Source organism: Coregonus clupeaformis, chromosome 16 (genome assembly GCF_020615455.1).
Source record: "Coregonus clupeaformis isolate EN_2021a chromosome 16, ASM2061545v1, whole genome shotgun sequence".
In the NCBI taxonomy this organism is placed as follows: domain Eukaryota; kingdom Metazoa; phylum Chordata; class Actinopteri; order Salmoniformes; family Salmonidae; genus Coregonus; species Coregonus clupeaformis.
Genome location: NC_059207.1, coordinates 21,168,539 through 21,191,904, shown reverse-complemented (window position 1 = coordinate 21,191,904; position 23,366 = coordinate 21,168,539). Strand labels below are relative to the sequence as shown.

General features: G+C 53.6%; 2 protein-coding genes across 2 annotated transcripts in view; one reads left to right on the top strand and one right to left on the bottom strand.

The window, feature by feature from the left end:
• The first annotated feature begins 3,809 nt into the window (after nucleotides 1–3,809).
• Nucleotides 3,810–23,366, top strand: part of top3b (DNA topoisomerase III beta) — a 62,664-nt gene continuing 43,107 nt past the window's right edge. Inside the window, exons 1-5 of the mRNA XM_041900346.2 lie at nucleotides 3,810–4,108; nucleotides 18,734–18,865; nucleotides 18,986–19,092; nucleotides 19,249–19,323; nucleotides 19,655–19,851. Of these exons, the coding sequence (XP_041756280.1) occupies nucleotides 4,039–4,108; nucleotides 18,734–18,865; nucleotides 18,986–19,092; nucleotides 19,249–19,323; nucleotides 19,655–19,851 (581 nt within the window). The 5' untranslated portion in view covers nucleotides 3,810–4,038. The remainder of the gene's footprint in view (nucleotides 4,109–18,733; nucleotides 18,866–18,985; nucleotides 19,093–19,248; nucleotides 19,324–19,654; nucleotides 19,852–23,366) is intronic.
• LOC121584462 (interleukin-17A-like) lies at nucleotides 4,343–16,912 on the bottom strand. The gene is made up of 5 exons (XM_045225639.1): nucleotides 16,898–16,912; nucleotides 16,188–16,218; nucleotides 15,489–15,564; nucleotides 5,049–5,126; nucleotides 4,343–4,811 (listed from the first exon to the last, which is right to left on the bottom strand). Exons 1-5 carry the CDS (start codon nucleotides 16,910–16,912, stop codon nucleotides 4,592–4,594), a joined length of 420 nt encoding a protein of 139 aa, XP_045081574.1. The 3' UTR covers nucleotides 4,343–4,591.

Genomic DNA, 23,366 nt, shown 5'->3' with positions numbered 1-23,366 from the left:
GCAACTCAATCACAAAGGCTATCCTAGCCTTGTCCGTGGCATAAGAGTAGGGCTGCAGATCGAACACTAATCCACACTGCATAAGGAAGGAACGGCATCTTCCCAGCTCCCCCTCATATTTATCCGGCGTCGGAACCTTGGGCTCACGGAAGGACACAGCTTCAGAAGCGGCAGGCGAGATGGGTGAAACCGGTAGTGGATCCTCCACCGGACACTTGCGTTGGTTCTGGACCTCCGTCAGACCGGTAGAAAGGTTCCGAACTGACAACGCGATCTCCTGTAGTACCGTGCTATGATGGCCCAACATCTTCTCCTGCTGGGTAATGGCATGGCGAACAGAGTCCAGGTCCGCTGGGTTCATTACTGGCCGGATCGTTCTGTCACGAGTTGCTAAGCCAGAACCCAGAAGCAGACCAGGACAAGGTAAGTTGAAACGAAGGTGAGTGTTTATTTACAAATTCAAGAGTGATGCTGAATAATCCAGGGAACAGAGCGGGCGGCGTTGATTAGTTGTTGGGGGTGCAGTGGTTGATCCCATCCTGGAGTCGGCAGCCGCCGACCACCAGGCAGAGGTTGGATGAAGGTTCCGGACGGGTGACTGCAGATGGAACAAAACGGGGTAAGTAAGCAACAAACCAACAAGGTGCAAAAACAACAAAACTAACGCTAGGCTCTAAGACTGATACTCTGGTAAACCTACTGTTCATGGCTAACGATCCGGCAGGGAATGGATGTTAGGCCAGAGCCTAAGAAGGGTGATGATCAGGACCAGGTGTGCAGATTGCTGATGGGATGCAGGTGCGGAAATCAAGAGAGCTCCCCGGAGCGTTCCAGAACCCTCGGGAAACTGGAGATAACGAACATAAAAACTAGTCCACAGACAGGACCCGACTCAGACTGCCGGGATCGTTACATATCCATATGATGTCAACTGTTTCCCCTCTTTTCCTGCTTGCTCAGTGTTGAACAAAACATCAAAAGATAATGTGGTTAGTTGGGGCAAATTCATGTCATATTCTCTTCAGGAGATTTTATCTATTTTCTTTATTTAGTCTGATCAGTGGAACAGTTCTCATTCTTAACAATGGGCTAAAACAGAGTAATTACTGTTCTTGTTCTTGTGTGTGTGTGTGTGTGTGTGAGTGTGTGCGTGCGTGCGTCTGTGTAGCGGCCACAATATCCTGAATACTCTCTTCCAGTCCATAGTGCTCATGTGTGCGTGAGAGAATATGTTTTATTGCATAGAGAGAATGAAACAGAGAATGAAAGTACCCCATTTACAGTAGAGTCCTACACAGTACCCCATTTACAGTAGAGTCCTACACAGTACCCCATTTACAGTAGAGTCCTACACAGTACCCCATTTACAGTAGAGTCCTACACAGTACCCCATTTACAGTAGAGTCCTACACAGTACCCCATTTACAGTAGAGTCCTACACAGTACCCCATTTACAGTAGAGTCCTACACAGTACCCCATTTACAGTAGAGTTCTACACAGTACCATTTACAGTAGTAATAATTATAATATGCCATTTAGCAGACGCTTTTATCCAAAGCGACTTACGGTCATGCGTGCATAAATTTTTTATGTATGGGTGGTCCCGGGGATCGAACCCACTACCTTGGCGTTACAAGCGCCGTGCTCTACCAGCTGAGCTACAGAGGACCACAGTAGAGTCCTACACTTTACCAGCCTATGGATTTTTTTTTTTTAGGAACGTGTTTAAAGTGTCAACAGTCTCCTTTGCGTTAATAGCAAATGATTGATCAAAGTAGCTTACCTCATTGTTCCTTTTAGTTACCACTGTATGAGCTTTTATAACACAGTACATACTTACCAGAGATGGCAAAGAAAGCTTTCCTAAACAATCTCCATACGAAACATAGACCCAGGGCTGCCAACTTTTGAAGAAAGCTTGGAGTGAGATTTGCTATGTGAATTTCATTGCCTCCTGGCACAACCCCTAAACGGGGGGGTCCTCCCCCCAGGAAAATGTTACTATTTTAAAGCTAATTTCCTGCAATTCTATGTATTTTGACATGGCTTAGGCATATGACCAGGGTGGATTTTATTTATTTATTGTATTCAGGATGCTTTGAAAATTAAATGAACACTCAAAATTCGACGACTTTGTTACTTTGAGATTTTGGGGGGGGGGGATGAAATTTAAAGTATGCTAATATGGTTTTTAACATCTTTTTCCGGTGGTTTGACACTTTATTCAGGCTGTAATTAAATGTGATAGGGAGACAAGCAAATGGGAGAAACAGTGGGAAGGTTGGAAGCAGGGATTGACCCCTGTTCTCAGGTGGAAAGTTGTATGTGACACGTGCCGGGGAGTGTTACCACTACACCACGGGAAATACTTATATTAATGGTTGATGGCAGTGGGTAACCAAATCATATATCGCAGTCTCCTTGTCGATAAACTGCTTTTTCGTTGGCCACACCTGAGTTTCCCAAGTGCTGGGTGTTTGAAAATGTTCAACTCATTTCTCAAAATCACCCAACCTTTATGAAAATCTAATGAATATCAATATTCAGGTAGTTTATGCCTGCCAGTTGAAGATCCTTGCTATTATCTTACTCTACATAGACAGAATATGATGTGTTTATGAGCTGTGAGTCCCCCTACCATCTCTCCCTAGCATGTGCAAAATACTAAAATGTCAAAAATTATATTTGATTCCTGGAGCATTTAATATCCAATGCTTATTTGTATGACTTATTCAAAACTGTCCATGAATGGCTGAAAAAATACATAGCCTCATATCATTCATTTTCAAAGACACAAGTAGGCATATCAGATTTCAATATGTGATAACACTGGAAAAATTGTGAAGAAGTGGAATATAAAATAAGTGTGGGGAATAACTGTAGTGTTCTTGCATATAATTACTCTATGTTTTAGCCCATTGTTAAGAATGAGAATTGTTCCACTGATCAGACTAAATAAAGAAAATAGATTAAATCTCCTGAAGAAAGATGGCATAAATTTGCCCCAACTAACCACATTTTTTCCCCGATGTTTTGTTCCCCCTCTAGAATCAAAAAAGTACACTTTTGGGTTCACAATCTGTTCGACAAAATTATTTTCATAGTTACAAATCAGGTCACCCTACCAAACTTTTCCCGCAACATACTGTATTTAGGGCTCTGCTGCTTTTTCGTTGTCACAACCTACATTCCAATCACCAAACGAGGGGACTAATGCAAGCGTGGATTAAATCGATTTTAGTACTTGCTGTCAAAAGGCTGCATTCTGCAATAGGGACGGGTGTAACAGCAACCTCATTTTGCTGATAACTTTGTACATAAAACAGCGCTACCATGCGGCTCTTTTTACAGTTTTATAAACTCAGCGGAGAACGTTCTCGCTCTCCATTCAGCGCCACTCTAATTTTGAGGGGCGTTTCTTTAAGAAAATGCATCCAATCCTCTTGATCCCTTACATAACTAGACCAATCATATGCTTCAATGTGACGGGGGTTCACAGTGCTGTGGCAAGCCAGGCGCAATGATAGAGGTTCCGCTCATGATGTTAAATTGCAGTCGCAGATGCTCTGAATTCGAAACGATTTGGAGTACAGTTGAAAAGTTAACGCACTGACTATACAATGGACTAATTAGAAAAATAAAAACAGTAATTTTCAAAGCGTGAGATATAAGCCGTGTGAGCGTGAGAATAGTGTCAAATGCGTGAGAGCTGGCAGCTCTGCAGACCGATACCAAAGCCGATACCAAATTCTCTCTGTGCCGATACTCAATTCACCAATATTTCGGATCTACTTCCGGTCACGTTACACTTTCACCTGGAAGAGCATCTAGAAACTGTCATGGCGGCATTGTGTTTCTTTTGTGCCAGCCACTAACTTGATAATTAGCTTTTCCATGGCATTTATGCTTCTTATAACTTGTATTCACGAGTTCCATTATTGTAATTACATCTAAATAGAATATTGTTATTTACATTTTGTAAATAGCAGCTATTTGTTCTCAGCCGGCTAGCTAGTGTCGCTGTGCAGTTTCCAGTCATGAAGACAGTTTTGATGGTAGCGGAGAAGCCGTCGTTAGCTCAGTCAATTGCCAAAATCCTATCTAAAGGTAAGTGATCTCTAATGCTTACTATGTTAAAGCAACTAGTTAGCTAGCTAACTTCCTTATTGTAAACACCTAGCAAGCTAGGAATCAACAGCCATTTATCAGGGAAAAGCCAGCAGAAGTAGTTAGTTATCTTTCACCTTGTGAGTAATTCCATATCTAATATGATTAACTCCATGTAAAGCAACAGAGAAACACGTTGTTTTGTGCTGTAAAATGAGTTTATTTACTGTTTTAAGCTTTAAGCAGATGGTAAGTGAACATTTGATTTATTCTTGACCAATGACCAAGATATTTTCAATGTCATAGCAAACAACTAACATGAGTTTGAACTTAGACTGAGTGATGTCAATAATAACAATAATAATACATCTTTACCCTTATGTCAAAAAAAACATTCGAAACACACATTAAATCTCATTTATAGCCTCAACATTTATAACCAAAATAAATAAATACTTTAATTTACAATCGAGCAGTTCGAAATCAGCTTTGTCTGGAAGTGGCGCATATACAGGCTATATTGATGGGCTCGAACTCCAGGGAGAAGGAGGCACAGTGGGGGGTTTTCCTCAACACGGGCATCCTGAGGGTGATGGGGATTGTCTCCAGGCTGGGGGTGCTGTCCAAACCCTTACAGGAGTGGCTTTCAAGGCAGTTGGCTTCATACAGGACCTGAGGAACCCGGTTCAAGTCGATGTTTTGTCTAGAAGGAGGAAGAGAAAACAAGATAATCAGACTCAGAACCAAAAGTCACAAAATACTTCCTTGAAAAAATACATACATTTTATATCCTAGAAAGGAAACATGCATTGCACACAGTCTCAGAAGCCTAGTAAGCAAGGCTGCAATGGTGATTAGCACTCATAAGTGTGTGGCTGTACATGGATTTTAATAGTGTAATACATTCCTTCCAATCCATCCATCTGGTAAAGGTACTCACACGTAGGTCCAGGCGGCTACACTGCGTTCGTTGAGGCGGTTGGGCAGGCTGACTAGCTGTGCGTGGTACTCCTCCAGGCTGCTAGCTGTGCGTGGTACTCCTCCAGGCTGCTAGCTGTGTGTGGTACTCCTCCAGGCTGCTAGCCGTGCGTGGTACTCCTCCAGGCTGCTAGCCGTGCGTGGTACTCCTCCAGGCTGCTAGCTGCTAGCCGTGCGTGGTACTCCTCCAGGCTGCTAGCCGTGCGTGGTACTCCTCCAGGCTGCTAGCTGTGGGTGGTACTCCTCCAGGCTGCTAGCCGTGCGTGGTACTCCTCCAGGCTGACTAGCCGTGCGTGGTACTCCTCCAGGCTGACTAGCTGTGCGTGGTACTCCTCCAGGCTGCTAGCCGTGCGTGGTACTCCTCCAGGCTGCTAGCCGTGCGTGGTACTCCTCCAGGCTGACTAGCCGTGCGTGGTACTCCTCCAGGCTGACTAGCTGTGCGTGGTACTCCTCCAGGCTGCTAGCCGTGCGTGGTACTCCTCCAGGCTGACTAGCCGTGCGTGGTACTCCTCCAGGCTGACTAGCCGTGCGTGGTACTCCTCCAGGCTGACTAGCCGTGCGTGGTACTCCTCCAGGCTGACTAGCCGTGCGTGGTACTCCTCCAGGCTGCTAGCCGTGCGTGGTACTCCTCCAGGCTGCTAGCCGTGCGTGGTACTCCTCCAGGCTGCTAGCTGCTAGCCGTGCGTGGTACTCCTCCAGGCTGCTAGCTGTGCGTGGTACTCCTCCAGGCTGCTAGCTGTGCGTGGTACTCCTCCAGGCTGCTAGCTGTGCGTGGTACTCCTCCAGGCTGCTAGCTGTGCGTGGTACTCCTCCAGGCTGACTAGCTGTGCGTGGTACTCCTCCAGGCTGACTAGCTGTGCGTGGTACTCCTCCAGGCTGACTAGCCGTGCGTGGTACTCCTCCAGGCTGCTAGCTGCTAGCCGTGCGTGGTACTCCTCCAGGCTGCTAGCTGTGCGTGGTACTCCTCCAGGCTGACTAGCTGTGCGTGGTACTCCTCCAGGCTGACTAGCCGTGCGTGGTACTCCTCCAGGCTGACTAGCCGTGCGTGGTACTCCTCCAGGCTGACTAGCCGTGCGTGGTACTCCTCCAGGCTGACTAGCCGTGCGTGGTACTCCTCCAGGCTGACTAGCCGTGCGTGGTACTCCTCCAGGCTGACTAGCCGTGCGTGGTACTCCTCCAGGCTGACTAGCCGTGCGTGGTACTCCTCCAGGCTGACTAGCTGTGCGTGGTACTCCTCCAGGCTGACTAGCTGTGCGTGGTACTCCTCCAGGCTGACTAGCCGTGTGTGGTACTCCTCCAGGCTGCTAGCTGCTAGCCGTGCGTGGTACTCCTCCAGGCTGACTAGCCGTGCGTGGTACTCCTCCAGGCTGACTAGCCGTGCGTGGTACTCCTCCAGGCTGCTAGCCGTGCGTGGTACTCCTCCAGGCTGCTAGCCGTGCGTGGTACTCCTCCAGGCTGACTAGCCGTGCGTGGTACTCCTCCAGGCTGCTAGCCGTGCGTGGTACTCCTCCAGGCTGCTAGCCGTGCGTGGTACTCCTCCAGGCTGACTAGCCGTGCGTGGTACTCCTCCAGGCTGACTAGCCGTGCGTGGTACTCCTCCAGGCTGCTAGCCGTGCGTGGTACTCCTCCAGGCTGACTAGCCGTGCGTGGTACACCTCCAGGCTGCTAGCCGTGCGTGGTATTCCTCCAGGCTGCTAGCCGTGCGTGGTACTCCTCCAGGCTGACTAGCCGTGCGTGGTACTCCTCCAGGCTGACTAGCCGTGCGTGGTACTCCTCCAGGCTGCTAGCCGTGCGTGGTACTCCTCCAGGCTGACTAGCCGTGCGTGGTACTCCTCCAGGCTGACTAGCTGTGCGTGGTACTCCTCCAGGCTGACTAGCCGTGCGTGGTACTCCTCCAGGCTGACTAGCCGTGCGTGGTACTCCTCCAGGCTGCTAGCTGTGCGTGGTACTCCTCCAGGCTGACTAGCTGTGCGTGGTACTCCTCCAGGCTGCTAGCCGTGCGTGGTACTCCTCCAGGCTGACTAGCCGTGCGTGGTACTCCTCCAGGCTGACTAGCCGTGCGTGGTACTCCTCCAGGCTGCTAGCCGTGCGTGGTACTCCTCCAGGCTGCTAGCCGTGCGTGGTACTCCTCCAGGCTGACTAGCCGTGCGTGGTACTCCTCAAGGCTGACTAGCCGTGCGTGGTACTCCTCCAGGCTGACTAGCCGTGCGTGGTACTCCTCCAGGCTGCTAGCCGTGCGTGGTACTCCTCCAGGCTGACTAGCCGTGCGTGGTACTCCTCCAGGCTGCTAGCTGTGCGTGGTACTCCTCCAGGCTGACTAGCTGTGCGTGGTACTCTTCCAGGCTGACTAGCTGTGCGTGGTACTCCTCCAGGCTGCTAGCTGCTAGCTGTGCGTGGTACTCCTCCAGGCTGACTAGCCGTGCGTGGTACTCCTCCAGGCTGACTAGCTGTGCGTGGTACTACTCCAGGCTGACTAGCCGTGCGTGGTACTCCTCCAGGCTGACTAGCCGTGCGTGGTACTCCTCCAGGCTGACTAGCCGTGCGTGGTACTCCTCCAGGCTGCTAGCCGTGCGTGGTACTCCTCCAGGCTGACTAGCCGTGCGTGGTACTCCTCCAGGCTGCTAGCCGTGCGTGGTACTCCTCCAGGCTGACTAGCCGTGCGTGGTACTCCTCCAGGCTGCTAGCCGTGCGTGGTACTCCTCCAGGCTGACTAGCCGTGCGTGGTACTCCTCCAGGCTGACTAGCCGTGCGTGGTACTCCTCCAGGCTGACTAGCCGTGCGTGGTACTCCTCCAGGCTGCTAGCTGTGGGTGGTACTTCTCCAGGCTGCTAGCCTTGCGTGGTACTCCTCCAGGCTGCTAGCTGCTAGCCGTGCGTGGTACTCCTCCAGGCTGCTAGCTGCTAGCCGTGCGTGGTACTCCTCCAGGCTGCTAGCTGTGCGTGGTACTCCTCCAGGCTGACTAGCTGCTAGCCGTGCGTGGTACTCCTCCAGGCTGCTAGCTGCTAGCCGTGCGTGGTACTCCTCCAGGCTGCTAGCTGTGGGTGGTACTCCTCCAGGCTGCTAGCTGTGGGTGGTACTCCTCCAGGCTGCTAGCTGTGCGTGGTACTCCTCCAGGCTGACTAGCCGTGCGTGGTACTCCTCCAGGCTGACTAGCTGTGCGTGGTACTCCTCCAGGCTGCTAGCCGTGCGTGGTACTCCTCCAGGCTGCTAGCCGTGCGTGGTACTCCTCCAGGCTGACTAGCCGTGCGTGGTACTCCTCCAGGCTGCTAGCTGCTAGCCGTGCGTGGTACTCCTCCAGGCTGCTAGCTGCTAGCCGTGCGTGGTACTCCTCCAGGCTGCTAGCCGTGCGTGGTACTCCTCCAGGCTGCTAGCCGTGCGTGGTACTCCTCCAGGCTGCTAGCCGTGCGTGGTACTCCTCCAGGCTGCTAGCCGTGCGTGGTACTCCTCCAGGCTGCTAGCCGTGCGTGGTACTCCTCCAGGCTGCTAGCCGTGCGTGGTACTCCTCCAGGCTGCTAGCCGTGCGTGGTACTCCTCCAGGCTGACTAGCCGTGCGTGGTACTCCTCCAGGCTGACTAGCCGTGCGTGGTACTCCTCCAGGCTGACTAGCCGTGCGTGGTACTCCTCCAGGCTGCTAGCCGTGCGTGGTACTCCTCCAGGCTGCTAGCCGTGCGTGGTACTCCTCCAGGCTGCTAGCCGTGCGTGGTACTCATCCAGGCTGCTAGCTGCTAGCTGTGCGTGGTACTCCTCCAGGCTGCTAGCCGTGCGTGGTACTCCTCCAGGCTGCTAGCTGCTAGCCGTGCGTGGTACTCCTCCAGGCTGCTAGCCGTGCGTGGTACTCCTCCAGGCTGCTAGCCGTGCGTGGTGGTACTCCAGGCTGCTAGCCGTGCGTGGTACTCCTCCAGGCTGCTAGCCGTGCGTGGTACTCCTCCAGGCTGCTAGCTGCTAGCCGTGCGTGGTACTCCTCCAGGCTGCTAGCCGTGGGTGGTACTCCTCCAGGCTGCTAGCTGCTAGCCGTGCGTGGTACTCCTCCAGGCTGCTAGCCGTGGGTGGTACTCCTCCAGGCTGCTAGCTGCTAGCCGTGCGTGGTACTCCTCCAGGCTGCTAGCCGTGCGTGGTACTCCTCCAGGCTGCTAGCTGCTAGCCGTGCGTGGTACTCCTCCAGGCTGCTAGCCGTGCGTGGTACTCCTCCAGGCTGCTAGCCGTGCGTGGTACTCCTCCAGGCTGCTAGCTGCTAGCCGTGCGTGGTACTCCTCCAGGCTGCTAGCCGTGCGTGGTACTCCTCCAGGCTGACTAGCCGTGCGTGGTACTCCTCCAGGCTGCTAGCCGTGCGTGGTACTCCTCCAGGCTGCTAGCCGTGCGTGGTACTCCTCCAGGCTGCTAGCTGCTAGCCGTGCGTGGTACTCCTCCAGGCTGCTAGCTGTGCGTGGTACTCCTCCAGGCTGCTAGCTGCTAGCTGTGGGTGGGACTCCTCCAGGCTGCTAGCTATGGGTGGTACTCCTCCAGGCTGCTAGCTGTGGGTGGTACTCCTCCAGGCTGCTAGCTGCTAGCCGTGCGTGGTACTCCTCCAGGCTGCTAGCTGCTAGCTGTGCGTGGTACTCCTCCAGGCTGCTAGCTGCTAGGCGTGCGTGGTACTCCTCCAGGCTGCTAGCTGCTAGCCGTGCGTGGTACTCCTCCAGGCTGCTAGCTGTGCGTGGTACTCCTCCAGGCGGCTAGCCGTGCGTGGTACTCCTCCAGGCTGCTAGCTGCTAGCCGTGCGTGGTACTCCTCCAGGCTGCTAGCCGTGCGTGGTACTCCTCCAGGCTGACTAGCTGTGCGTGGTACTCCTCCAGGCTGCTAGCTGTGCGTGGTACTCCTCCAGGCTGACTAGCTGTGCGTGGTACTCCTCCAGGCTGACTAGCCGTGCGTGGTACTCCTCCAGGCTGCTAGCTGCTAGCCGTGCGTGGTACTCCTCCAGGCTGCTAGCTGTGCGTGGTACTCCTCCAGGCTGCTAGCTGCTAGCCGTGCGTGGTACTCCTCCAGGCTGCAAGCCGTGCGTGGTACTCCTCCAGGCTGACTAGCTGTGCGTGGTACTCCTCCAGGCTGCTAGCTGTGCGTGGTACTCCTCCAGGCTGCTAGCCATGCGTGGTACTCCTCCAGGCTGCTAGCCGTGCGTGGTACTCCTCCAGGCTGCTAGCCGTGCGTGGTACTCCTCCAGGCTGCTAGCCGTGCGTGGTACTCCTCCAGGCTGCTAGCCGTGCGTGGTACTCCTCCAGGCTGCTAGCCGTGCGTGGTACTCCTCCAGGCTGCTAGCCGTGCGTGGTACTCCTCCAGGCTGCTAGCTGCTAGCCGTGCGTGGTACTCCTCCAGGCTGCTAGCCGTGCGTGGTACTCCTCCAGGCTGCTAGCCGTGCGTGGTACTCCTCCAGGCTGCTAGCTGCTAGCCGTGCGTGGTACTCCTCCAGGCTGCTAGCTGCTAGCCGTGCGTGGTACTCCTCCAGGCTGACTAGCCGTGCGTGGTACTCCTCCAGGCTGACTAGCCGTGCGTGGTACTCCTCCAGGCTGACTAGCCGTGCGTGGTACTCCTCCAGGCTGACTAGCCGTGCGTGGTACTCCTCCAGGCTGACTAGCCGTGCGTGGTACTCCTCCAGGCTGACTAGCCGTGCGTGGTACTCCTCCAGGCTGACTAGCCGTGCGTGGTACTCCTCCAGGCTGCTAGCCGTGCGTGGTACTCCTCCAGGCTGACTAGCCGTGCGTGGTACTCCTCCAGGCTGACTAGCCGTGCGTGGTACTCCTCCAGGCTGCTAGCCGTGCGTGGTACTCCTCCAGGCTGCTAGCCGTGCGTGGTACTCCTCCAGGCTGACTAGCCGTGCGTGGTACTCCTCCAGGCTGACTAGCCGTGCGTGGTACTCCTCCAGGCTGACTAGCCGTGCGTGGTACTCCTCCAGGCTGCTAGCCGTGCGTGGTACTCCTCCAGGCTGACTAGCCGTGCGTGGTACTCCTCCAGGCTGCTAGCTGTGCGTGGTACTCCTCCAGGCTGACTAGCTGTGCGTGGTACTCTTCCAGGCTGACTAGCTGTGCGTGGTACTCCTCCAGGCTGCTAGCTGCTAGCTGTGCGTGGTACTCCTCCAGGCTGACTAGCCGTGCGTGGTACTCCTCCAGGCTGACTAGCTGTGCGTGGTACTCCTCCAGGCTGACTAGCCGTGCGTGGTACTCCTCCAGGCTGACTAGCCGTGCGTGGTACTCCTCCAGGCTGACTAGCCGTGCGTGGTACTCCTCCAGGCTGCTAGCCGTGCGTGGTACTCCTCCAGGCTGACTAGCCGTGCGTGGTACTCCTCCAGGCTGCTAGCCGTGCGTGGTACTCCTCCAGGCTGACTAGCCGTGCGTGGTACTCCTCCAGGCTGCTAGCCGTGCGTGGTACTCCTCCAGGCTGACTAGCCGTGCGTGGTACTCCTCCAGGCTGACTAGCCGTGCGTGGTACTCCTCCAGGCTGACTAGCCGTGCGTGGTACTCCTCCAGGCTGACTAGCTGTGCGTGGTACTCCTCCAGGCTGCTAGCTGTGGGTGGTACTCCTCCAGGCTGCTAGCCTTGCGTGGTACTCCTCCAGGCTGCTAGCTGCTAGCCGTGCGTGGTACTCCTCCAGGCTGCTAGCTGCTAGCCGTGCGTGGTACTCCTCCAGGCTGCTAGCTGTGCGTGGTACTCCTCCAGGCTGACTAGCTGCTAGCCGTGCGTGGTACTCCTCCAGGCTGCTAGCTGCTAGCCGTGCGTGGTACTCCTCCAGGCTGCTAGCTGTGGGTGGTACTCCTCCAGGCTGCTAGCTGTGGGTGGTACTCCTCCAGGCTGCTAGCTGTGCGTGGTACTCCTCCAGGCTGACTAGCCGTGCGTGGTACTCCTCCAGGCTGACTAGCTGTGCGTGGTACTCCTCCAGGCTGCTAGCCGTGCGTGGTACTCCTCCAGGCTGCTAGCCGTGCGTGGTACTCCTCCAGGCTGACTAGCCGTGCGTGGTACTCCTCCAGGCTGACTAGCCGTGCGTGGTACTCCTCCAGGCTGCTAGCTGCTAGCCGTGCGTGGTACTCCTCCAGGCTGCTAGCTGCTAGCCGTGCGTGGTACTTCTCCAGGCTGCTAGCCGTGCGTGGTACTCCTCCAGGCTGCTAGCCGTGCGTGGTACTCCTCCAGGCTGCTAGCCGTGCGTGGTACTCCTCCAGGCTGCTAGCCGTGCGTGGTACTCCTCCAGGCTGCTAGCCGTGCGTGGTACTCCTCCAGGCTGCTAGCCGTGCGTGGTACTCCTCCAGGCTGACTAGCCGTGCGTGGTACTCCTCCAGGCTGACTAGCCGTGCGTGGTACTCCTCCAGGCTGACTAGCCGTGCGTGGTACTCCTCCAGGCTGCTAGCCGTGCGTGGTACTCCTCCAGGCTGCTAGCCGTGCGTGGTACTCCTCCAGGCTGCTAGCCGTGCGTGGTACTCCTCCAGGCTGCTAGCCGTGCGTGGTACTCCTCCAGGCTGCTAGCCGTGCGTGGTACTCCTCCAGGCTGCTAGCTGCTAGCCGTGCGTGGTACTCCTCCAGGCTGCTAGCCGTGCGTGGTACTCCTCCAGGCTGCTAGCCGTGCGTGGTGGTACTCCAGGCTGCTAGCCGTGCGTGGTACTCCTCCAGGCTGCTAGCCGTGCGTGGTACTCCTCCAGGCTGCTAGCTGCTAGCCGTGCGTGGTACTCCTCCAGGCTGCTAGCCGTGGGTGGTACTCCTCCAGGCTGCTAGCTGCTAGCCGTGCGTGGTACTCCTCCAGGCTGCTAGCCGTGGGTGGTACTCCTCCAGGCTGCTAGCTGCTAGCCGTGCGTGGTACTCCTCCAGGCTGCTAGCCGTGCGTGGTACTCCTCCAGGCTGCTAGCTGCTAGCCGTGCGTGGTACTCCTCCAGGCTGCTAGCCGTGCGTGGTACTCCTCCAGGCTGCTAGCCGTGCGTGGTACTCCTCCAGGCTGCTAGCTGCTAGCCGTGCGTGGTACTCCTCCAGGCTGCTAGCCGTGCGTGGTACTCCTCCAGGCTGACTAGCCGTGCGTGGTACTCCTCCAGGCTGCTAGCCGTGCGTGGTACTCCTCCAGGCTGCTAGCCGTGCGTGGTACTCCTCCAGGCTGCTAGCTGCTAGCCGTGCGTGGTACTCCTCCAGGCTGCTAGCTGTGCGTGGTACTCCTCCAGGCTGCTAGCTGCTAGCTGTGGGTGGGACTCCTCCAGGCTGCTAGCTATGGGTGGTACTCCTCCAGGCTGCTAGCTGTGGGTGGTACTCCTCCAGGCTGCTAGCTGCTAGCCGTGCGTGGTACTCCTCCAGGCTGCTAGCTGCTAGCTGTGCGTGGTACTCCTCCAGGCTGCTAGCTGCTAGGCGTGCGTGGTACTCCTCCAGGCTGCTAGCTGCTAGCCGTGCGTGGTACTCCTCCAGGCTGCTAGCTGTGCGTGGTACTCCTCCAGGCGGCTAGCCGTGCGTGGTACTCCTCCAGGCTGCTAGCTGCTAGCCGTGCGTGGTACTCCTCCAGGCTGCTAGCCGTGCGTAGTACTCCTCCAGGCTGACTAGCTGTGCGTGGTACTCCTCCAGGCTGCTAGCTGTGCGTGGTACTCCTCCAGGCTGACTAGCTGTGCGTGGTACTCCTCCAGGCTGACTAGCCGTGCGTGGTACTCCTCCAGGCTGCTAGCTGCTAGCCGTGCGTGGTACTCCTCCAGGCTGCTAGCTGTGCGTGGTACTCCTCCAGGCTGCTAGCTGCTAGCCGTGCGTGGTACTCCTCCAGGCTGCTAGCCGTGCGTGGTACTCCTCCAGGCTGACTAGCTGTGCGTGGTACTCCTCCAGGCTGCTAGCTGTGCGTGGTACTCCTCCAGGCTGCTAGCCATGCGTGGTACTCCTCCAGGCTGCTAGCCGTGCGTGGTACTCCTCCAGGCTGCTAGCCGTGCGTGGTACTCCTCCAGGCTGCTAGCCGTGCGTGGTACTCCTCCAGGCTGCTAGCCGTGCGTGGTACTCCTCCAGGCTGCTAGCCGTGCGTGGTACTCCTCCAGGCTGCTAGCCGTGCGTGGTACTCCTCCAGGCTGCTAGCCGTGCGTGGTACTCCTCCAGGCTGCTAGCTGCTAGCCGTGCGTGGTACTCCTCCAGGCTGCTAGCCGTGCGTGGTACTCCTCCAGGCTGCTAGCCGTGCGTGGTACTCCTCCAGGCTGCTAGCTGCTAGCCGTGCGTGGTACTCCTCCAGGCTGACTAGCCGTGCGTGGTACTCCTCCAGGCTGACTAGCCGTGCGTGGTACTCCTCCAGGCTGACTAGCCGTGCGTGGTACTCCTCCAGGCTGCTAGCCGTGCGTGGTACTCCTCCAGGCTGACTAGCCGTGCGTGGTACTCCTCCAGGCTGACTAGCCGTGCGTGGTACTCCTCCAGGCTGCTAGCCGTGCGTGGTACTCCTCCAGGCTGACTAGCCGTGCGTGGTACTCCAGCAGCCGTGCGTGGTACTCCTCCAGGCTGACTAGCCGTGCGTGGTACTCCTCCAGGCTGCTAGCCGTGCGTGGTTCTCCTCCAGACTGCTAGCCGTGCGTGGTACTCCTCCAGGCTGCTAGCCGTGCGTGGTACTCCTCCAGGCTGACTAGCTGTGCGTGGTACTCCTCCAGGCTGACTAGCCGTGCGTGGTACTCCTCCAGGCTGACTAGCCGTGCGTGGTACTCCTCCAGGCTGACTAGCCGTGCGTGGTACTCCTCCAGGCTGCTAGCCGTGCGTGGTACTCCTCCAGGCTGCTAGCCGTGCGTGGTACTCCTCCAGGCTGACTAGCCATGCGTGGTACTCCTCCAGGCTGCTAGCTGTGCGTGGTACTCCTCCAGGCTGACTAGCCGTGCGTGGTACTCCTCCAGGCTGCTAGCCGTGCGTGGTACTCCTCCAGGCTGCTAGCCGTGCGTGGTACTCCTCCAGGCTGACTAGCCGTGCGTGGTACTCCTCCAGGCTGCTAGCTGTGCGTGGTACTCCTCCAGGCTGACTAGCCGTGCGTGGTACTCCTCCAGGCTGCTAGCTGTGCGTGGTACTCCTCCAGGCTGCTAGCTGCTAGCCGTGCGTGGTACTCCTCCAGGCTGACTAGCCGTGCGTGGTACTCCTCCAGGCTGCTAGCTGTGCGTGGTACTCCTCCAGGCTGCTAGCCGTGCGTGGTACTCCTCCAGGCTGCTAGCCGTGCGTGGTACTCCTCCAGGCTGCTAGCTGTGCGTGGTACTCCTCCAGGCTGCTAGCTGTGCGTGGTACTCCTCCAGGCTGCTAGCCGTGCGTGGTACTCCTCCAGGCTGCTAGCCGTGCGTGGTACTCCTCCAGGCTGCTAGCTGCTAGCTGTGGGTGGGACTCCTCCAGGCTGCTAGCTGTGGGTGGTACTCCTCCAGGCTGCTAGCTGTGGGTGGTACTCCTCCAGGCTGCTAGCTGCTAGCCGTGCGTGGTACTCCTCCAGGCTGCTAGTGCAGAAGCTCTTGTCCACACACTGGCCACCCAGGGGCACACACAGGCAGTGACCCAGGAAGCACACAGGCAGTGACCCAGGAAGCACACAGGCAGTGACCCAGGAAGCACACAGGCAGTGACCCAGGAAGCACACAGGCAGTGACCCAGGAAGCACACAGGCAGTGACCCAGGAAGCACACAGGCAGTGACCCAGGAAGCACACAGGCAGTGACCCAGGAAGCACACAGGCAGTGACCCAGGGGAACACACAGGCAGTGACCCAGGGGAACACACAGGCAGTGACCCAGGAAGCACACAGGCAGTGACCCAGGAAGCACACAGGCAGTGACCCAGGGGAACACACAGGCAGTGACCCAGGGGAACACACAGGCAGTGACCCAGGGGAACACACAGGCAGTGACCCAGGGGAACACACAGGCAGTGACCCAGGAAGCACACAGGCAGTGACCCAGGGGAACACACAGGCAGTGACCCAGGAAGCACACAGGCAGTGACCCAGGAAGCACACAGGCAGTGACCCAGGAAGCACACAGGCAGTGACCCAGGAAGCACACAGGCAGTGACCCAGGAAGCACACAGGCAGTGACCCAGGGGAACACACAGGCAGTGACCCAGGAAGCACACAGGCAGTGACCCAGGAAGCACACAGGCAGTGACCCAGGAAGCACACAGGCAGTGACCCAGGAAGCGCAGGAGCAGCAGACGCAGGAGCTGCGTAGGAAAACACACCAAGGGAGAAAACACAGAGCGTTGAGTATCAATGTTGAGCTGGAGCCGAACACGGAAAACACAACACAATGGGGTTGAATATCATTGTTAAACCCAGGGATTTACTGTCCCTGGTTTAATTACATAATGTCCTGTCATTAGGCTACTGGCAGCTGAAGCTGAGTAAAACACCAGGGAGTGAACATTACATCTGTGCAACTAAATACAACAACTAGCCTTAGCTTAAATGAAATGTATTTTTTTAACCAGCTCTTTAAACTCTTAAAAGGAATTTGTCCAAATGCCAGAAAATCCCTAGCTACATTCAACTCCTGTACCATAAAACCATTCGAATGAAAACTCAAACAAACAATTAATTTGACGGTTTGACCTTCCATTAAAAAAAATCCTCAGCCGGTCAGTCAGTAGCTCATACTCTGCTATAAGAACTAGCCTGATAGCAATTCCAACTTTATAGGAGGAATATACACAATCAAAGCACATAGTCTGTCTTTACATAAAGCCGAAGCCCCACTGCATAGGAATAGCCAATGGCAATCAAGAGCATTCAACATTCATAGTGAAAGTTGTCTCTAGTCCCTAGCCCCTCATCAAGCATCCCCTGGACAGTACCACTGGCTACTTACAAACAGATCAATAACAACAGAAACTTCTATCTCACCTGGAGCTGTTGCATGTTGAGTTCTGGAAGTTCTGGCTTCCGGTTCTGGAGTCTGTTTCTGTCTCTGCTGTGCTGTGGGATTCTGTAGCTTTCTCTCTGCTATGCTGTGGGATTCTGTAGCTTTCTCTCGGCTGCTGCTGTGGGATTATGTAGCTTTCTCTCGGCTGCTGCTGTGGGATTCTGTAGCTTTCTCTCTGCTGTGCTGTGGGATTCTGTAGCTTTCTGTCTCTGCTGTGCTGTGGGATTCTGTAGCTTTCTGTCTCTGCTGTGCTGTGGGATTCTGTAGCTTTCTGTCTCTGCTGTGCTGTGGGATTCTGTAGCTTTCTGTCTCTGCTGTGCTGTGGGATTCTGTAGCTTTCTCTCGGCTGCTGCTGTGGGATTCTGTAGCTTTCTCTCGGCTGCTGCTGTGGGATTCTGTAGCTTTCTGTCTCTGCTGTGCTGTGGGATTCTGTAGCTTTCTCTCTGCTATGCTGTGGGATTCTGTAGCTTTCTCTCGGCTGCTGCTGTGGGATTCTGTAGCTTTCTGTCTCTGCTGTGCTGTGGGATTCTGTAGCTTTCTCTCTGCTATGCTGTGGGATTCTGTAGCTTTCTCTCGGCTGCTGCTGTGGGATTATGTAGCTTTCTCTCGGCTGCTGCTGTGGGATTCTGTAGCTTTCTGTCTCGGCTGCTGCTGCTCTTTGGGGCTATTGGTACCCTTTGGTTCGCTCAGAGCTGATGTCCATCGTCTCGAACCGGGGACATATTTATGCATCTGGGATTGTATGGGTGGGGGTGGGGGTCAGCGTCACAGCTATGGGTGGTGGGGGCTGGAGGGCGGTCAGCGTCACAGCTATGGGTGGGGGGAGGGGGGGCTGGAGGGCGTTCAGCGTCACAGCTATGGGTGGGGGAGGGGGGCTGGAGGGCGGTCAGCGTCACAGCTATGGGTGGGGGGAGGGGGGCTGGAGGCGTTCAGCGTCACAGCTATGGGTGGGGGGAGGGGGGGCTGGAGGGCGTTCAGCGTCACAGCTATGGGTGGGTAGAGGGGGGGCTGGAGGGCGTTCAGCATCACAGCTATGGGTGGGTAGAGGGGGGGGCGGGGGTCACTCATTCACTGGCTCCCTGTCCCTCTCATTACTATGGTCTTTACCATGCGTGTACCCCATTAGCATTCAGCCTTGAGAGAGGCATGTCATTAACTTAGCTTGGTCACTACGTAGCGTTTAGCTCAGGTAGCACAAGCCCCATGACAGGGAAGACGAGAAGAGTTTCCACTATAGTTTAGCCTTGATACACTTGGAAATCCTTTTCCATAAGAGTTGAATCATCCTATTAGGTTCAGTTTTTTTTTGTGTGTGAAATAACCTCCCGAAAAAGTTAGAATCTGTATTAACAGTGAGTCATGACATTTTAATAGGACAACATTTGATTGGTTTGTCCAAGGAAGCAGCTAGGTAGCTTTTCCTCTTCCCGTGTTGTCACCTGAAGGCCAGATGGTTCCACAAAAGGTATTTTAACAAGGGTCGTCTCAAATGGATGGGAAGAGTCCCACTCCTTACCTACCCTTGTCAAGTAGCCTAGGGTTTGCGTCCAAAATGGCACCCTACTCCCTATATAGTGCACTGCTTTTGACCAGATTCCTATGGGCCCGAGTCAAAAGCAGTGCACTATATAGGGAATAGGGTGCCATTTGTGAGACGCCCAATGTCATTTCCTTTTTTTCTAATGAATAGAAGGATGTATTTTGTATGTTCAGCCGTTGATTCGGAGTGTGTATATAGCCTATAATGTTGACCGGGCGTGCATCCCAAATGGCACCCTAATCTAGGCTAACTCCTCTCGTCTCTCTTCTTAACCCAGGCAGCTGCTCCAGTCGCAAAGGTCTCAACGGAGCATGTTCGGTCCACGAGTACATGGGCACCTTCTCAGGCCAGAGCGTGCGCTTTAAGATGACGTCAGTGTGTGGGCATGTCATGAGTCTGGATTTCATAGGTGGGATTTTTTTCTTGATTTAGGCTAAATCCTACACTTTTGACTGGATTCAATCTGTCCCAAATCTGTGGGCCCATTGGTTGGATAACTTGATAACTCCGGTCCCTGTTCTGTCTCCAGGGAAGTATAATAACTGGGACAAGGTGGACCCAGCTGAACTCTTCACTAAAGCCCCTACGGAGAAGAAGGAGGCCAACCCCAAACTCAACATGGTCAAGTTCCTACAGGTTCGTCTGTGTCTCTAGTCACATCTGAAGGGTTTTGACCTTTGGGAACAGGTTCATTTTCCTGTCAATCGTTCATTTAGCTGTTCCAACCCCCCCTCTCTATATCAGTTGATTGGTCTCCTTTAAAAAAATCATTCTGTCACTATCTATCTCCAGGTCGAAGCCAAGGGATGTGACTACGTGGTTTTGTGGTTGGACTGCGACAAAGAGGGAGAGAACATCTGCTTTGAGGTAATCCCAATGTTGTATTCTCACTATCCCACCCTTTCCACTACTGATCTGAACCCACCCTCTCCACTACTAATCTGAACCCACCCTTTCCACTACTGATCTGAACCCACCCTCTCCACTACTGATCTGAACCCACCCTCTCCACTACTGATCTGAACCCACCCTCTCCACTACTAATCTGAACCCACCCTCTCCACTACTGGCCACACCCTCTCCACTACTGATCTGAACCCACCCCTCTCCACTGCTGGCCACACCCTCTCCACTGCTGGCCCCTCCCTCTCTCTAGGTTAGAAAGTGTTTATTAATGCTTGTTGTTGTACTTTCCCAGGTCCTGGATGCCATTGAGCCGGTAATGAACCGTCCATACGGCAGCGAGCAGACCGTCTACCGAGCCAAGTTCAGCTCCATCACCGACACGGACATCTGGGCGGCCATGACCAAGCTGGGAGAGCCCAACCGTAACGAGGCTCTGTCCGTAGACGCTCGGCAGGAGCTGGACCTGCGCATTGGCTGTGCCTTCACCCGGTACACTACACTACCCTACACTATAACACACAACCCTACACTACACAACCCTACACTACCCTACACTACACTACCCTACACACCACTACACTACACTACAACACACAACCCTACACTACCCTACACTACAACACACAACCCTACACTACACAACACTACAACACAACACTACACTACAACACAACACTACACTACACTACAACACACAACCCTACACTACACAACACTACACTACAACACAACACTACACTACACTACAACACACAACCCTACACTACCCTACACTACCCTACACTACACTACCCTACACACCACTACACTACCCTACAACTACACAACCCTACACTACCCTACACTACAACACACACCCTACACTACACTACACTACAACACAACACTACCCTACACTACACACACACAACCCTACACACACAACACTACACTACAACACAACACTACACTACACTACAACACACAACCCTACACTACCCTACACTACACAACCCTACACTACCCTACACTACAACACACAACCCTACACTACACAACACTACAACACAACACTACACTACAACACAACACTACACTACACTACAACACACAACCCTACACTACCCTACCCTACACAACCCTACACTACCCTACACTACCCTACCCTAGACTACACTATACTACCCTAGACTACACTACCCTACCCTAGACTACACTACCCTATACTACCCTACCCTAGACTACACTACCCTACCCTAGACTACACTACCCTACCCTAGACTACACTACCCTACCCTATACTACCCTACCCTAGACTACACTACCCTACCCTAGACTACACTACCCTACCCTACTACACCCTACCCTAGACTACACTACCCTACCCTATACTACCCTACCCTAGACTACACTACCCTACCCTAGACTACCCTACCCTAGACTACACTACCCTACCCTAGACTACACTACCCTACCCTAGACTACACTACACTACCCTATACTACCCTACCCTAGACTACACTACCCTACCCTAGACTACACTACACTACCCTATACTACCCTACCCTAGACTACACTACACTACCCTAGACTACACTACCCTACCCTAGACTACACTACCCTACCCTAGACTACACTACCCTACCCTAGACTACACTACCCTACCCTAGACTACACTATAATACCCTAGACTACACTACCCTACCCTATACTACCCTACCCTACACTAACTACCCTACACTACCCTATACTACCCTACCCTAGACTACACTACCCTACCCTAGACTACACTACACTACCCTATACTACCCTACCCTAGACTACACTACCCTACCCTAGACTACACTACACTACCCTATACTACCCTACCCTAGACTACACTACCCTACCCTAGACTACACTACACTACCCTAGACTACACTACACTACCCTAGACTACCCTACCCTAGACTACACTACACTACCCTATACTACCCTACCCTAGACTACACTACACTACCCTATACTACCCTACCCTAGACTACACTACCCTACCCTAGACTACACTACACTACCCTATACTACCCTACCCTAGACTACACTACCCTACCCTAGACTACACTACACTACCCTAGACTACACCCCTACCCTAGACTACACTACACTACCCTATACTACCCTACCCTAGACTACACTACCCTACCCTATACTACCCTACCCTAGACTACACTACCCTACCCTAGACTACACTATAATACCCTAGACTACACTACCCTACCCTAGACTACACTACACTACCCTACACTACACTACACTACCCTACCCTAGACTACACTACCCTACCCTAGACTACACTACACTACCCTATACTACCCTACCCTAGACTACACTTCCCTAACCTAGACTACACTATACTACCCTAGACTACACTATACTACCCTAGACTACACTACCCTACCCTACACTATAATACCCTACACCAATGTTCCCCCGGACTGCCGTGCAGAAGTTTCCCACGGGGGGCCAGTATGAAAAAAACATGTCTGCACTCACTAACTGTAAGTCGCTCTGGATAAGAGCGTCTGCTAAAATGACTTAAATTAAAATCAATGAAATGAAGAAATACCAGCCGGCGCAGAGAAGCACGAGATTGAACTTCACTCAACTTTCTAGAGTTTTCCCTGTTAGTTAACACTATCAACATTTCCCTTAACTGTGGGAATTGTGATCGAATCAACGCAGTATTAGCCACTTTCAATACAACATACCGAAACAAAACGAACTATACAAGACTTAGTATGCAAAACAAACTATGCAAGACATTTTGTTGTAGGCAGAACGCATCGGAGTAGGATTCTATTGCATTGACACGCACTACTCAGCCCTACTCTACACAGACTGATGTGGCATAACCAATCAGAGCTGCAGTAGGCCTATATGCAAATAGACCATTGCCATATATGGATCTGTGCCGTTTACTTTGAACTGGACTGTGTTTACAGCATGAGCGGTCGTGAGTAGATGCGCTTGTTTTGAGATCAAAGTGAGAGCAGCATGTCGCCACGTGTGAACATTTGTTCATATCCTTTGCTAGTTAGTGAGTTATTAGCCCAGTTATAGATCATTTGTAGTCAGCAATAGAGGAGTGATTTGCTTCCTACAAGAGCACAACACGTGTACATTTCTAGACATCTTTGAAAAGCGAGTCAGGTAAAGAGGTTCTTTTTTTTTTTCTTAACGGGGCAGTGTTGTATTTTGAGACAGGCTTGAATAAGCTAAGTAGCCAATAGGCAGAGGGTAGCATAGTTTGTCTGATTATCTGTAATAATGGTATGGGAATAATAATGCATTTTATTTTGTAAAGTGTTTTCTTGCATCAAACAACACAACAACATTTTCAGTCACCTCCTTGTCTGAAGGACAAGTGGATAAACAGGTTAATGTCAAGCCCTGCATGTTTTTTTCAAACGTCTCATGGAATGTAGGCCTACATTGAACACCACACATTGGCTGCTACTGTAGCCTGAATGATAGAACAGCTATTTCCATGTTAAAATGTTATGGGATGCATTTTCTCCATAGTTTTTGATGGTAGGCCACTCTGGTAGGCCTACATTAGGATCAAATAGCCACAGTAGCCTACTGGGCCAATGTTAAAACTGGAACTTAAAGGGGGTACAGCCTCAGTGTTCACAGCAAACGCGCACTGGAAGTTGCACAACATTTTCACATTGTTTAGGTTTGCGCTCAGCAGACCTTAATTTTTTTCAGAGGAAACATTGCATTGCACTACCCTACCCTACACTACACTAAGCTAACCTACACTACCCTACCCTACAACATGGTAGATGCTCATTAGACTAGCTTTCATCTGGTCACTTCTCATCATCAGGCTGGCTTTCACCTGGTCAGTTATTTTAGATAAGTGCAATGAAGGCGAGGAGAGAGAACTTTTATTTTGAAAGAGCCACAGAGTTTTGCTGATTTTTAAAATTCAGCCAATGTTGAGGTTATTATTGTGTCACCTGTGCTGATGCCAGTAGTGC

Excerpts from the sequence above, each read along its gene's own strand:
- LOC121584462 (XM_045225639.1), bottom strand. Across the intron at positions 15,565-16,187 it reads GCTGCTCCTGCGCTTCCTGG|TCCTGGGTCACTGCCTGTGT; the intron begins GTCACTGCCTGT and ends TGCCTGTGTGCT. Across the intron at positions 5,127-15,488 it reads TGCACTAGCAGCCTGGAGGA|CCTGGAGGAGTACCACGCAC; the intron begins GTACCACGCACG and ends CACAGCTAGCAG.